Genomic DNA, 15,186 nt, shown 5'->3' with positions numbered 1-15,186 from the left:
CATAACGCACTTTGAGACGACTCACCTCGAGCACGTGATCACGCGATAACGCAATTTCTTTGTCACGCTATAGCTACCGAGTCAAGCTTCACCTACATTCAATAAATATTTTTAATGACTGTTCTGCGGAACGCCCATGAAATTACTAAAAATTCAAACTTCAGAAACAAGAGAGTGTGCGTTATTAAGTACATAAGCGTTTTGTTCTTCACATACTACAGTCGGCTTACAGTACCATGACGTATTACGCAACGCAAAACACTGTACTCACGTAAATGATCATAAAGCCGCAAAGTTTTCTGTAGAATCTCTCTAAACAGCAGACAGGGTTTTCTTATCTTTTTACTTTCTTTTAAAATGCCCAACAAAGTTGAATTTTATATATTTTGCACGGCTTACAGGTGGCTGGCGACTAGCATCCTTTTTCGCGTGACGTGACACACAGATGCGACTGTCGTTTCCTATTTTGGTAATGTTGATTAAAATCATAGAGCATGTAATAGCCCACGCGATGCGGGTTGTCTTTTGTCTCGAAGAAATCAACCCTTACTTTGAATCTAAAGCTTTTTGTTACGCTACGTAATAACTGTAACATCATTTTTTCAAGCCATATAATATATATTTTCGGTAGAAATTTAGGGAAAGCTCTATACTCATTATTCGTATGCAAAGGACTCTCACTCTACTAAAACACTCAGCGATCATAACATTTTTCAGAATGTCAGTTTATAGTCGAATATTACGGGAATATAACACGGCAATGTTGTGGGAAGTTTTTGGACACTTCGTTCGCCTCACGTACTTTGATTCTTTCATCGAGCTAGAGAGCTAGGTCAAGAGACCTTAAATGTACTTTTAACCTTGAACGCTAGGTAGCAAATACTGACACATTTTATGAGGTAAACATTGCTAACATGAAATGCAATCGTTAATTTTGTCCAGTACATAGGTATTAAGCTTCTCAGATTTATCAAAAAGTACATGTCGGTTTTATAGACTATGACGTTACCAACAAAACTTTATCTCATATCATATTATTCTTTAAAATATCTAGTAATTTGTAAAATACGCCATATAAGGAGATAATACACCTTATGTGCGCAATCAACTCTTTTATATCCGGAGTTGCTCGGTCAGCATAAGTAAATTTTCACATTTTCGTTCGTTAGTTCGAGTTGCCCTCAGTAAAATGAATTAAAAATTGATTATTAGAAGAGACATATTGCTGTACGAGAAGGTTTATATGGTTCACGCTTGTAACGCCGGGCACCAATGTGCCTTAACGCTGTAAAACAACAACAAATCAACTGCTTGTAATATTCAATTTTATGTAAATTTTTATCATTGCGCAATTCCCATGGCACGGTTTATTAAACCATGTTCCTTAAAAGGATGCACTGAGCTCGCCTTGAAGTAAATGATGTCGCAGAAAACCCACAATCTTGACCAAATGGGTAATTTTAAATATAGCAATATTACATCACACCGGGAACATATATATACGCAACTACAGCAAAGTTTTTATCAAGCCATAGAGTTGGAAGAGCTACAAGCTGTCAAGAAACAAGTTGCTGGTAAGGAGCGGAACTAAACTTTGTTCTAAGTTTTTTGGAATCCAAACACTTAATTATCACATCAGGAGCGGAAAGCTCAAGTTGTAAAAATTTGCTACAATTGATTAAGTATTTAAAGATTTTTCACCATGAGGTGCTATCCGCGATGTACACCTTTTCACTACGAAGTTTATTTTAAACATCCATCTGCAGATTTGTTTGCTGGGACCCAACTAATTTTTACAATGATTATTTTGTTTTCAAGGTGTTTTGGAAATTAAAGTCACGATAAACTATCACAATGGTAAGTAGTTGAAGTACTTTGCTGAAATTGTAGATGGCCGTTGTTAACTCTTAATTTCATAAATACCCGACAGAATAGCAGAAAGAGGTCGCTGTTCACTAAACAGGAAACCTGACTGACATCCTCGGCCAGGCTTTTTTCAGTCATGGGAGTGATTAGGCATGATCAAAGCAGTCGTTTTTTATTTGAGGAAGCAGAATGTTTGCAAATTTCGTTGTTATTTCCACTCGCTTATTAGAAAATCAATCAGATTTCAAAATTAGCTCTCTAGATACCAACTTTGGTTTTAATTTTCTCCATTTCAATTGAACAAAAATACTTCATTTTTGGAATTTGTGTTCAGTTTGAGAGTACATTTCAAATAAGCAATTTTATAAGCCTGACCAATTTTTGACTTAATAGCAGTTTTGATACCTTAATAAGGTTTTTTAGATTATTAATTTTATTCTTTATGTTCTCTTGATACAGTCTATGTCAGGGGTACAACTCGATGCTGAAATCAACGGTTTGTTTAATGATATGAGGTTGAGAAGCACACACAAGTTTGCATTCTTTAAAATTGAAGGAAAGAAGAAAATTGTTGTTGACGTGTGTGGTGATCCATGCAAAACAGAAGCAAAAGAAGAAGATGAAGCACAGTTTAATAGAATGAAGGAGCAACTCAGCAATGAGCCACGATATATTTTGTATGATTTCGGATTTGTGAAGAAGGATGGCAGGAAACTTAATAAGTTGGCATTCATCTTCTGGTGAGTGAGGTTGTCTCTGCATTTTTAATTGGTGACCGGGTATAAAATTTTCCTTTAGCCTCAAGACATTTTAGGCTGGATTTTACTTGTCTAACAGAGTTAGAGTTGTAAAAACAGTTTATTTTCAAAATAAGTTATTAACTTAGTGAAAATCAAAACTCTGAGTCGTAAGCGGAGTTATAGTTATAAGTGCAACAGAATGCTCCGTCGCTCGCTTTCACTCGCTTCGCCAGCGTCCCTCGCGCCTTCGGCGCTCACGCAGTCGACTTACGGCAATTGTACAGAATTGGTTGTCTGCGTGGCAGAAAGGCGCGGGAGGAGGAGTGTAAGGAACGCCTGCAAGGACGCTATGATAGTTTCCATTTTCACATCTACCAGAGAGATGTAAAAATAATGAATACCTTAACTAACAGTAACAGATGGTTAGACGTTTACGCAGTTGCGTCTTTTTTGCACACATAATAAGTAGGCGGGAAGGTGATAATAATGACGCTCTTGCAAGCGTTCCCTACCCTCCCACCTTTCCTAAAATTTCCGTCCCCTTCCCCTTTCGAATACCTGACACACAGGCTGCAGAACTGGAGTCAGAATAATCAGAACATTTCTATTTTCTTCTGACTCTGCTTATGAATCCATCGCTTACGACCCAGACGGAGAACCGGAAAAAAAAACTTCTCCATGTAAGGTAGAGAACCAACGACAAAACCAACCAACATACGGAGTCCACGCCGGGATATAAACCTACACAACACAGGTGGGAGGTGTTTGCTCTAACTACTGCTCTCACCACAGTGCCACCCTTGCTTCCTTAATTGATGTAAGCATTCATCAAGAGATTAGGGAGCTTTAGCAACGGCGACAGCGACGGCAACGAGAACCGCAAAAAAACAATAGGTTTGATTAGCAAAACAACAACTTTCCACGTGTATCACACTTTTTTGTACATTTCTTTGCCGTTACTGCACGACTACGACGTGAAAAGGCCTAATTTCATGATTTATGGAGAACGTAAACAAGCGACGACGAATTTTCCTTTCTCTTTCTAAGCTTGAGTCCGGTCCCCGAAAAATCAACTCCAGTGTAATTCGCCCACATTTGACATTTTCAGTGAATTGGAATAAACGCGAATTCATTTTAAAAGTTGCTTTTTCGCTGCCATCGCCGTCGTCGATGTTAAAGCTCCCTATTATTAAATCAAAAAGGTGTTGGGTACACCTCTTAAGCTTTAGTTTGTATGATGAAGTACACTCTTATTGCCTGGTTCTCATTTCTACTTAGGGACTGCTTATATGAGTGAGTCAGCCCCGTTAGAATGGCCTGCCCATGCCCTGTTTCCTTGTAAAACTGTTGTGGTGTTTATATGAGAAGGCCGGCTGGCCCGCTTTCTGAGATCTTCCTTCAAGCAACCACGATCTCGGCAAACGGGGCAGCAGGCCTTCTCATACAACACAGCAACAATTTTATAAGGAAACAAGGCATGAGCCGAGCCAGCCCGTTTCATCTCATTTCCCTTTTTCACTTTAGGTGTGACGAAAATGCAAAGATTGGAGACAAAATGATATACGCATCTTCGAAAGACACCATCAAAAAGTCCCTCACTGGTTTATCACTGGAATTCCAAGCAAATGATGGGGGTGATTTGGATTACACAACTTTAAGCGAGGAAGTGGAACAAAAAGCTTACTAGATAGTGTGAGGCCCAGCCTTAACACTCAGAGTGACTCCATCTATGCTAAACTCTTTGTTTAATTTGCAGCATATTTTTATATGTTACTTTTCTTTTTAATGAACTATTGTTTTTCTTGTATTTATAGAACATTCATATTGTATTTTTTTTACTTGATAATGACGTTCGAGAACGTCGAAACGTTGTATATTTTTTAACTTTTTTAACAATTTCTTGAATGCTTTTAAGAAAAGTTTTTATATAGCTAAAGAATTAATTAAAACCTTTAAATACCGAGCAACTAATGTCGTGATACCTTCACTTGGCATTCGTGGGGGAAAAAAAAGCAGTAAACAGCGTTTTTCTTCCTGGCATACACTCTTTTTTATAAGAACGTCCATTTTTCGAGTTAAGCATGGACAGTTCTTATTTTCCGGGTAGTTTCAGCCTAAAAATGTCCCTACGGATGTTCTTAAATTTCAATAACGGAAATCTGACATACAGACATACCGTATGCAAGATAAGATAATGATTATAGTTTTTATATTAATGAATTGTACAAGTACAATGTAAATGTGTTGAAAGAACAAAATTTTACCTGCACTCTTCATGTAGAACATTGTATGGTAATTCAGATTCTCTGGATTTAGGAAAGTAAAAGCAGTGAAAAAAAATTGTTCTTCTGAGCCTTGTGTATGTTCTTAGCATGTTCTTTTAAATTAAATTTTTTTGGCAAATTTCATGCTGAACGTTCTAATAGAAAAGTGTCTCACACATGTGGTAGGTTGAAAAGTGATTAATACTTAGCGAAACCCTGAGAAGAGTAGCGATTGGTACGGCACTCTAGGGTATCCTCAGACATTTCTAGCCATTCACAAGATCCTTACCATTCTTCTTACTACACCCGTGGGAAATATTATTTGTGAACGCTCTTTTTCTGCTCTGAGGCGTCTCAAATAGCTTACTTTCAATATATCAAAATTCTAACACTATAGCTCCAAGGCTTTAGGGTCAAAATTGCAAATTTTTCACGACTCCATTGTCTCGTAATTCTCAGAAGAGACTCGAACGCAAAGAAAACAAAACCAAATATAGAAAAATGACCAGAAAGGGTCGGAGTCGTGTTAGAATTTAATATATCGAACTTGGGCTATTGTGGAACCGTTCTGCAATGAATGAGGGTCGTTTGAGTGCACGTGGCCTAGGGATGTTCCTCGTTTCCTCATTCAAAGTGGGACAGAATACATACAGGAATCTGAGGCCATTTATATTAGCAAATGAAACCTAACTTGCGCAAAGGCCCGAACCCGCGTCGTTTTAACTGGGTTCCCTGAGTAAGTCTTTATATCGTCCATTCTATGCCATGATTAACTTTGAAAACTGCAATTGACTGAGGACGATATTTTAGAGGGAAATCCATTTGGAGACATCGATCCTAGACCGCGATCTGGTCAGATTTGATTGATGAATCAATAGTTTTTAAAACCTTGCGCTCTAAAAGAACGTGTCCTTTTAAACTTTAACTGACTAACGTTACTTTGAACGGCATATCTATGTACAAATTGCTATTTCCATGCCGCTACATTCACTTCAAAATTTTCTGAAAGACCATTGCTCCAGATTTCGCTTTATTTCCTCCAGTCAAAAATTTCTAGCTACGGCCTTGGTATGAAAGCGGCCAAAATTGGGCCCGATCTCATGTTAAGCATTACGCTGCTCTTTGTTTCTGGCAAACAGCCGGTTCTGAATTTTGGGCATGGGCAGAAGGCCAAATTTTTCTTCGTGCTTTGTCTCTTCTCCCTTCTCCCGCTTTTCTTGCCCAGTTTTTTCCCTTTGCTGGACATTTGTAGGCTTCATGCAAGGTGGTTAGTGCAATAGGACATTTTTCAAATTCATTGCAGTTTTTGGGTCAACTTTACGTGATTTTTTGCATTTTTCTCCTGTCTATTTGACTGAATTGTGCACATCCGGATAAGCGGCGAGTAGTGATGCAGGCTACTAATGGGACTAACCAATCACAGCGCAGCAAAAATTTTTTCCACCAATCAGCATCGAGCATACAGCCCATGTGACTTCATTGACGTCACAATGCCCATATTTGGGCATCAAAGTCACGTGACCCCATAGGGAAAAGAACACGCCCACACAAGGGTTTGATCCACATACTTGGCATAGTTTTATTGACCGCGTAGAGCCTAGGTACAAGCGGGACGTGTGTGAGGTCCTAGTGACGTCACGCCCATTGTTTTACAAATCTAATAACAAATCAAGTTCATCCCCAATCTTTTTGTAGCCATAAGGATAGCTCGACCGGGTGGTCACATCGATGACACGCTTGTCAAACACCAACCCATACTGCTTTACGCGCGGAACCACTTGAATTTGTTTCTTCTCTAGATCCCGTGTGAAATGATAAGGCGTGACAATGTTCAAATTTCGGCGAGTGTCCTGAGGCGAGTCTAGTTCCGAGAGAATGTTCTCTTTCATGGTGTGAAAATTAAGAATGGCGGATCCCCGAACATTCAAAGTGAAACCGCGGACCTTGCACACCACTTTACCTGCGCGAGTCGTATACCCATAATTCTTGGCGCCCCCCGAAACAAACTCAGTGATGACGTCTCCGTCCAATTCATCCGTCATGTCCCCCAGAAAATCGCCCGTGGTGATAGAGGGTTGACCCGGACGCCACTTGTACACCACACTGTCGGTATCATAGTAAAGCACTTGCTGTTGAAGGGTGTCCAGGGACTCGTAGAGCTTCAATTGAGCATGACACGTGGTGAAGGCCGCCACAAAGATATTGGTCTTAGTGCCTTTGATAGCATTGTCTTGGACACTGGTGTAAACGGCTTCCAGAATGTCGTCGGTACAGAGACGGAGGGTACTGAGATCAAGAGCGGCGTCAGAGATGAGGCTGAACAAATGGGCGGGGTTTTGAACGGTGACGGTGGTGGGTTTGTTCATCCGCTCGCCAAACTTGCCCCAGAAACTGTTCAGCATGAGCTTGGCCGTGGCCTTGCGACCGGGATTTTTAGCAATGCTGGCAATGTCCAATCGAATCCCCTCCCGTTCCTGGTAGCGAAGAATGTACTCGCGTTTTTGCTCGAGGGTCTGACACCAACTGGGCCACCCCGCGGATTCTTGTTTGAGTTTGAGCCAAGTATTGACGTAATCAGCGAAAAGACCCGTTTGACGTTGCTCAGGGGGAAAATGCCAGACTTCATGGATCTTGATCAGGGTGTACCCCTTTTCCACAGCTTTGACCAATTCGGGCGTACACCAGGTCCCGCGTAGCGTGCGATCCGCATCCGAATGAGGGCAATACTGGGTTCGGGTCAACATGGGTTGGGCTTGTTCTGTCTGGACACAGGCACGGCAGAGAGGAAACGTGAGCTTTTGGCCACAGCGTACAGGCAAGACGGGGTGGAACAGACCAGCGGGAGGCAGAATGTCCACCGTGGCCAGACCAAAATAAGACTCCAGGGACTGGTCGGCAGGTTGGGTGATGATCTTGGGATGACCGATAGGGTAAGGACAGTTCTTATTCACCCATGGGTACAGGGAGGTCACATCCACATAACGTATGTCCTCCCCCTCTTCAGCCACGGCATGCAGGGCCACCGCACCGGTGCGACCCCCAAAGAAGGCGTCACGGGGTTCCAAGGGTGCCACCAAATCAAACGAATTCAGGAAACGTTGGACAGCTTCATCCGTGACCACCAACTTGTCCCATTCACATTCCCACATTTCAATCACCGTGTAACCCGCTCGAAGCAGAGCCATACGTTTAGAGAGCGTGGCCTGATAGAGTTCTTCCACACTTCGATCCGGTGTGGCATAATGTTTGGCGTTTCTCATGGGATAACAAACGGGACAGCCATGATAGAGACACCCATGAAATTCGTAGACGGTTCGGGTCAGAGGATCGTACCCATCGACGAAATAACTATTCACGAGGGTCCGGACAAACTGCTCACCCCCATTTCGGACATGACGAATGCGATCGGCACTGGCTCCCTCCTTGGGAAGGAGATGTTCTTGGTAGTACAGCCATTGCAGGGCCTTGAGCGATTGATTGACTTGGGCGCCTCGCCAACCCCCTAGCGGTTCGACGGCAATGGTATCGGGGGTCAAATGATGCTTGCGCCAATAGAGATTGCAGGCACTGGCGATGGTGACGCATTTGGCCATGGGATTGAAGCCAGCCTGCCGTTCAAATTCTTGCTGAAAGGCTTCACACCCCGCTTTCAAGAGAGCCACATCTGATTTACAATAGTCCATCATTTCTTGACGGAAATCAAAACGCACGTTACGACGGACTTGGTCGGCATGCCAACGCGTCAGTTCGTCTTTCTTTTTAGCCATCATGCCCTCGGGATCGTAAAATTCCAAATCGGGGATACGGCCCACATACTGTTGATGATCCGGGGTATTGAACAAATGCGGAAAGAAACCCTTCTTTAATTCGGTCAAATTGAAGGTGCTAGGAAACGAGGCCAGCGGCATGGGCAAGAAACACAACGAGTCAATGAATTTGAGGGGTCCACTCTTGAAAGACAGGACTTTAGCGCCCACCGTCAGTTGATCCACCACCTCGCGTTGTTGCTGGTACAGTTCATGCAGAATAAACATGCCATCAAACCCTTTCAAATTGTGAAACACCACGAGAATCTCCCGCTCGCCCTCTGTGTCCGGGAGAGCCACGAGATCATCCAAATCATGCAAAAATTGGAGAGCACAGTCTTCCCCGTCCAACACATGAATAGTGGTTTCTTCACTAGACGAATAACACAACAAATTGGCTACAAACACGCCTTCCGCATTCTGCATGGCTTCAAAATCGGCGTAAACAAACAGGGGAGAGGGTGGCGCCACCATGCTACCTCCCCCCTCCTCTGTGGGTTCTTCTTCCTCATTCTCGACCACGGGTTGAATGTAGCATTTATGGTATTGGATGGACACCCATTCGTGACACACATGACATTTGGCGTACCCACACTGATGACGTTGGTTAGGGACGACGGTGTACTGGGCCTGGCACTTGAGACAGGTTTTGAGGGATTGACACTGCTTGCTGACCCCATGATGATGTTTGCATTGGCTGCCGTAAAACTTGCGATGACATAAGGGGCAATAGTCTGTGGGGCGGGTGCCACGCACATAATCTGGACAATCAAATCGACCACACGCTTTGCAGCGTCTCCCTTGACAAGTGTGATTGGTCCGATCGTTGTTGTTGAACCCTCGTTCACAATCCAGGCAATAATAGGAGCGATTGACAAACGCAGGAAAAGACGTGCAGCCATCAAAATGATCATCGGATTTCAATAAACGTATTGGATGAGGCGCGTCAGGGCCTTTGAAGATGAGAAAAAAGGGTTTCATCCGGGTCATCACCAAGAGTTGATATTGAGAGCCTAATGCCTGTTGAAACTGACGAAGCTCGGGCAAACCACAGGGACCCTCAGCCACCCCCGCTTGCTGATGGAGGGCTTGGGCTTGACGTTGCTGCACAGGAAGACCACGCTTGAGATTGTCCCAGTCGCGAAACCCATCCACCCCTTGATCTTTATGGCAGTGGGCACGCATGGTGACAATAGCGCGAGCACAACATAGGGCATCCCTGTTTCGAATGGTGATAATACATTTCTTTTTCTTGTTCTCTCGATCCAGACACAGTCGACCAGGATTGCGTTGTTTATGTCGACCAGACCCTGGACCAGGCATAGACACAAACACCACATCCACTTGGAAACCGCGATCGGGGTTGAAGGCTTCATTGCTGTTCAACTTGCCGGCTAACGTCGCTAACATTTCATCCAAACGAGGGTAATGGGTTCATGATAACCGTCACGAATATAGAGATATTAAGTGACCACTAAGCCCACTATGAGAATGTTGTAGTAGCTGTAGTTGGTGTAGTAGCAGTAGTTAGTGCATTAGTTGTAGTTGGTGTAGTAACTGTAGTTGGTGTAGTAGCTGTAGTTGGTGTAGTTAGTGTAGTTGGTGTAGTAGCTGTAGTTGGTGTAGTAGCTGTAGTTGGTGTAGTAGCTGTAGTTGGTGTAGTAGCAGTAGTTGGTGTAGTACCTGTAGTTGCTGTAGTTGGTGTAGTTGGTGTAGTAGCTGTAGTTAGTGTAGTAGCTGTAGTTGGTGTAGTTAGTGTAGTTGGTGTAGTAGCTATAGTTGATGTAGTTGGTGTAGTTAATGTAGTTGGTGTAGTTGGTGTAGTTGGTGTAGTGGGTGTAGTTGGTGTAGTAGCTGTAGTTAGTGTACTAGCTGTAGTTGGTGTAGTTAGTGTAGTTGGTGTAGTAGCTGTAGTTGCTGTAGTTGGTGTAGTTAATGTAGTTGGTGTAGTTGGTCTACTTGGTGTAGTAGCAGTAGTTGGTGTAGTAGCTGTAGTTGGTGTAGTTAGTGTAGTTGGTGTAGTAGCTGTAGTTGGTGTAGTAGCTGTAGTTGGTGTAGTGGTGTAGTTGCTGTAGTTGGTGTAGTTAATGTAGTTGGTGTAGTTGGTGTAGTAGCTGTAGTTAGTGTAGTAGCTGTAGTTGGTGTAGTTAGTGTAGTTGGTGTAGTAGCTGTAGTTGCTGTAGTTAGTGTAGTAGCTCTAGTTAGTGTAGTAGCTGTAGTTGGTGTAGTTAGTGTAGTTGGTGTAGTAGCTGTAGTTGGTGTAGTGGCTGTAGTTGCTGTAGTTAATGTAGTTAATGTAGTTAGTGTAGTTGCTGTAGTTGGTGTAGTTGCTGTAGTTGGTGTAGTAGCTGTAGTTGGTGTAGTTGCTGTAGTTGCTGCAGTTGCTGTAGTTGGTGTAGTTGATGTAGTTGGTGTAGTTGGTGTAGTAGCTGTAGTTGGTGTAGTTGCTGTAGTTGGTGTAGTTGGTGTAGTAGCTGTAGTTGGTGTAGTTAGTGTAGTTGGTGTAGTAGCTGTAGTTGGTGTAGTAGCTGTAGTTGGTGTAGTGGTGTAGTTGCTGTAGTTGGTGTAGTTAATGTAGTTGGTGTAGTTGGTGTAGTAGCTGTAGTTAGTGTAGTAGCTGTAGTTGGTGTAGTTAGTGTAGTTGGTGTAGTAGCTGTAGTTGCTGTAGTTAGTGTAGTAGCTCTAGTTAGTGTAGTAGCTGTAGTTGGTGTAGTTAGTGTAGTTGGTGTAGTAGCTGTAGTTGGTGTAGTGGCTGTAGTTGCTGTAGTTAATGTAGTTAATGTAGTTAGTGTAGTTGCTGTAGTTGGTGTAGTTGCTGTAGTTGGTGTAGTAGCTGTAGTTGGTGTAGTTGCTGTAGTTGCTGCAGTTGCTGTAGTTGGTGTAGTTGATGTAGTTGGTGTAGTTGGTGTAGTAGCTGTAGTTGGTGTAGTTGCTGTAGTTGGTGTAGTTGGTGTAGTAGCTGTAGTTGGTGTAGTTAGTGTAGTTGGTGTAGTAGCTGTAGTTGCTGTAGTTGGTGTAGTAGCTGTAGTTGCTGTAGTTGGTGTAGTAGCTGTAGTTAGTGTAGTAGCTGTAGTTGGTGTAGTTAGTGTAGTTGGTGTAGTAGCTGTAGTTGCTGTAGTTGCTGTAGTTGGTGTAGTTAATGTAGTTGGTGTAGTTGGTGTAGATGGTGTAGTAGCTGTAGTTAGTTTAGTAGCTGTAGTTGGTGTAGTAGCTGTAGTTGCTGTAGTTGGTGTAGTAGCTATAGTTGGTGTAGTAGCTGTAGTTGGTGTAGTAGCTGTAGTTGGTGTAGTAGCTGTAGTTGGTGTAGTAGGTGTAGTTGCTGTAGTTGGTGTAGTTGGTGTAGTAGCTGTAGTTAGTGTAGTAGCTGTAGTTGGTGTAGTTAGTGTAGTTGGTGTAGTAGCTGTAGTTGGTGTAGTAGCTGTAGTTGCTGTAGTTAATGTAGTTGGTGTAGTTAGTGTAGTTGCTGTAGTTGGTGTAGTTGGTGTAGTTGGTGTAGTAGCTGTAGTTGGTGTAGTTAGTGTAGTTGGTGTAGTAGCTGTAGTTGGTGTAGTAGCTGTAGTTGGTGTAGTAGCTGTAGTTGCTGTAGTTAATGTAGTTGGTGTAGTTAGTGTAGTTGCTGTAGTTGCTGTAGTTGCTGTAGTTGGTGTAGTTAATGTAGTTGGTGTAGTTGGTGTAGTAGCTGTAGTTGGTGTAGTAGCTGTAGTTGGTGTAGTTAGTGTAGTTGGTGTAGTAGCTGTAGTTGGTGTAGTAGCTGTAGTTGGTGTAGTTGGTGTAGTTAATGTAGTTGGTGTAGTTGGTGTAGTTAATGTAGTTGGTGTAGTTGGTGTAGTTGGTGTAGTTGCTGTAGTTGCTGTAGTTGGTGTAGTTGGTGTAGTAGCTGTAGTTAGTGTAGTAGCTGTAGTTGCTGTAGTTGGTGTAGTTGGTGTAGTAGCTGTAGTTGGTGTAGTTGGTGTAGTTAATGTAGTTGGTGTAGTTGGTGTAGTTAATGTAGTTGGTGTAGTTGGTGTAGTTGGTGTAGTAGCTGTAGTTAGTGTAGTAGCTGTAGTTGGTGTAGTTAGTGTAGTTGGTGTAGTAGCTGTAGTTGCTGTAGTTAGTGTAGTAGCTATAGTTGGTGTAGTAGCTGTAGTTAGTGTAGTAGGTGTAGTTGGTGTAGTTAGTGTAGTTGGTGTAGTAGCTGTAGTTGGTGTAGTAGCTGTAGTTGCTGTAGTTGCTGTAGTTGGTGTAGTTAATGTAGTTGGTGTAGTTGGTGTAGTAGCTGTAGTTAGTGTAGTAGCTGTAGTTGGTGTAGTTAGTGTAGTTGGTGTAGTAGCTGTAGTTGCTGTAGTTAATGTAGTTGGTGTAGTTAGTGTAGTTGCTGTAGTTGGCGTAGTTGGTGTAGTTGGTGTAGTAGCTGTAGTTGGTGTAGTTAGTGTAGTTGGTGTAGTAGCTGTAGTTGGTGTAGTAGCTGTAGTTGCTGTAGTTAATGTAGTTGGTGTAGTTAGTGTAGTTGCTGTAGTTGCTGTAGTTGCTGTAGTTGGTGTAGTTAATGTAGTTGGTGTAGTTGGTGTAGTAGCTGTAGTTGGTGTAGTAGCTGTAGTTGGTGTAGTTAGTGTAGTTGGTGTAGTAGCTGTAGTTAGTGTAGTAGCTGTAGTTGGTGTAGTTGGTGTAGTAGCTGTAGTTGGTGTAGTAGCTGTAGTTGGTGTAGTTAGTGTAGTTGGTGTAGTAGCTGTAGTTGGTGTAGTAGCTGTAGTTGGTGTAGTTGGCGTAGTTAATGTAGTTCGTGTAGTTGCTGTAGTTGGTGTAGTTGCTGTAGTTGCTGTAGTTGGTGTAGTTGGTGTAGTAGCTGTAGTTAGTGTAGTAGCTGTAGTTGGTGTAGTTAGTGTAGTTGGTGTAGTAGCTGTAGTTGCTGTAGTTGCTGTAGTTGGTGTAGTAGCTGTAGTTGGTGTAGTTGGTGTAGTTAATGTAGTTGGTGTAGTTGGTGTAGTTAATGTAGTTGGTGTAGTTGGTGTAGTTGGTGTAGTAGCTGTAGTTAGTGTAGTAGCTGTAGTTGGTGTAGTTAGTGTAGTTGGTGTAGTAGCTGTGGTTGCTGTAGTTAGTGTAGTAGCTATAGTTGGTGTAGTAGCTGTAGTTAGTGTAGTAGGTGTAGTTGGTGTAGTTAGTGTAGTTGGTGTAGTAGCTGTAGTTGGTGTAGTAGCTGTAGTTGCTGTAGTTGCTGTAGTTGGTGTAGTTAATGTAGTTGGTGTAGTTGGTGTAGTAGCTGTAGTTAGTGTAGTAGCTGTAGTTGGTGTAGTTAGTGTAGTTGGTGTAGTAGCTGTAGTTGGTGTAGTAGCTGTAGTTGCTGTAGTTAATGTAGTTGGTTTAGTTAGTGTAGTTGCTGTAGTTGGTGTAGTTGCTGTAGTAGCTGTAGTTAGTGTAGTAGGTGTAGTTGATGTAGTTGGTGTAGTAGCTGTAGTTGGTGTAGTTAGTGTAGTTGGTGTAGTAGCTGTAGTTGCTGCAGGTGGTGTAGTAGCTGTAGTTGCTGTAGTTGGTGTAGTAGCTGTAGTTGCTGTAGTTAATGTAGTTGGTGTAGTTAGTGTAGTTGCTGTAGTTGGTGTAGTAGCTGTAGTTGGTGTAGTTGCTGTAGTTGCTGTGGTTGGTGTAGTTAATGTAGTTGGTGTAGTAGCTGTAGTTGGTGTAGTTAGTGTAGTTGGTGTAGTAGCTGTAGTTGCTGTAGTTGGTGTAGTAGCTGTAGTTGCTGTAGTTGGTGTAGTAGCTGTAGTTGCTGTAGTTGGTGTAGTAGCTGTAGTTAGTGTAGTAGCTGTAGTTGGTGTAGTTAGTGTAGTTGGTGTAGTAGCTGTAGTTGCTGTAGTTGCTGTAGTTGGTGTAGTTAATGTAGTTGGTGTAGTTGGTGTAGTTGGTGTAGTAGCTGTAGTTAGTGTAGTAGCTGTAGTTGGTGTAGTTAGTGTAGTTGGTGTAGTAGCTGTAGTTGCTGTAGTCGGTGTAGTAGCTATAGTTGGTGTAGTAGCTGTAGTTGGTGTAGTAGCTGTAGTTGGTGTAGTAGCTGTAGTTGGTGTAGTAGGTGTAGTTGCTTTAGTTGGTGTAGTTGGTGTAGTAGCTGTAGTTAGTGTAGTAGCTGTAGTTGGTGTAGTTAGTGTAGTTGGTGTAGTAGCTGTAGTTGGTGTAGTAGCTGTAGTTGCTGTAGTTAATGTAGTTGGTGTAGTTAGTGTAGTTGCTGTAGTTGGTGTAGTTGGTGTAGTTGGTGTAGTAGCTGTAGTTGGTGTAGTTAGTGTAGTTGGTGTAGTAGCTATAGTTGGTGTAGTAGCTGTAGTTGGTGTAGTAGCTGTAGTTGGTGTAGTAGCTGTAGTTGGTGTAGTAGGTGTAGTTGCTGTAGTTGGTGTAGTTGGTGTAGTAGCTGTAGTTAGTGTAGTAGCTGTAGTTGGTGTAGTTAGTGTAGTTGGTGTAGTAGCTGTAGTTGGTGTAGTAGCTGTAGTTGCTGTAGTTAATGTAGTTGGTGTAGTTAGTGTAGTTGCTGTAGTTGGTGTAGTTGGTGTA

At 42.6% G+C, this 15,186-nt stretch overlaps 1 protein-coding gene across 1 annotated transcript; it reads left to right on the top strand.

The window, feature by feature from the left end:
- The first annotated feature begins 1,355 nt into the window (after positions 1-1,355).
- On the top strand, positions 1,356-4,506 carry LOC140939470 (uncharacterized). The gene is made up of 3 exons (XM_073388847.1): positions 1,356-1,857; positions 2,326-2,606; positions 4,131-4,506. The coding sequence occupies exons 1-3, from the start codon at positions 1,855-1,857 to the stop codon at positions 4,291-4,293; spliced, it is 447 nt and encodes a 148-aa protein (XP_073244948.1). The 5' UTR covers positions 1,356-1,854; the 3' UTR covers positions 4,294-4,506.
- The last annotated feature ends 10,680 nt before the right edge of the window (positions 4,507-15,186 follow it).

The sequence above is a fragment of the Porites lutea genome, chromosome 1 (genome assembly GCF_958299795.1).
Source record: "Porites lutea chromosome 1, jaPorLute2.1, whole genome shotgun sequence".
Classification (NCBI taxonomy): domain Eukaryota; kingdom Metazoa; phylum Cnidaria; class Anthozoa; order Scleractinia; family Poritidae; genus Porites; species Porites lutea.
This window is presented reverse-complemented; position numbering and strand designations above follow the sequence as displayed.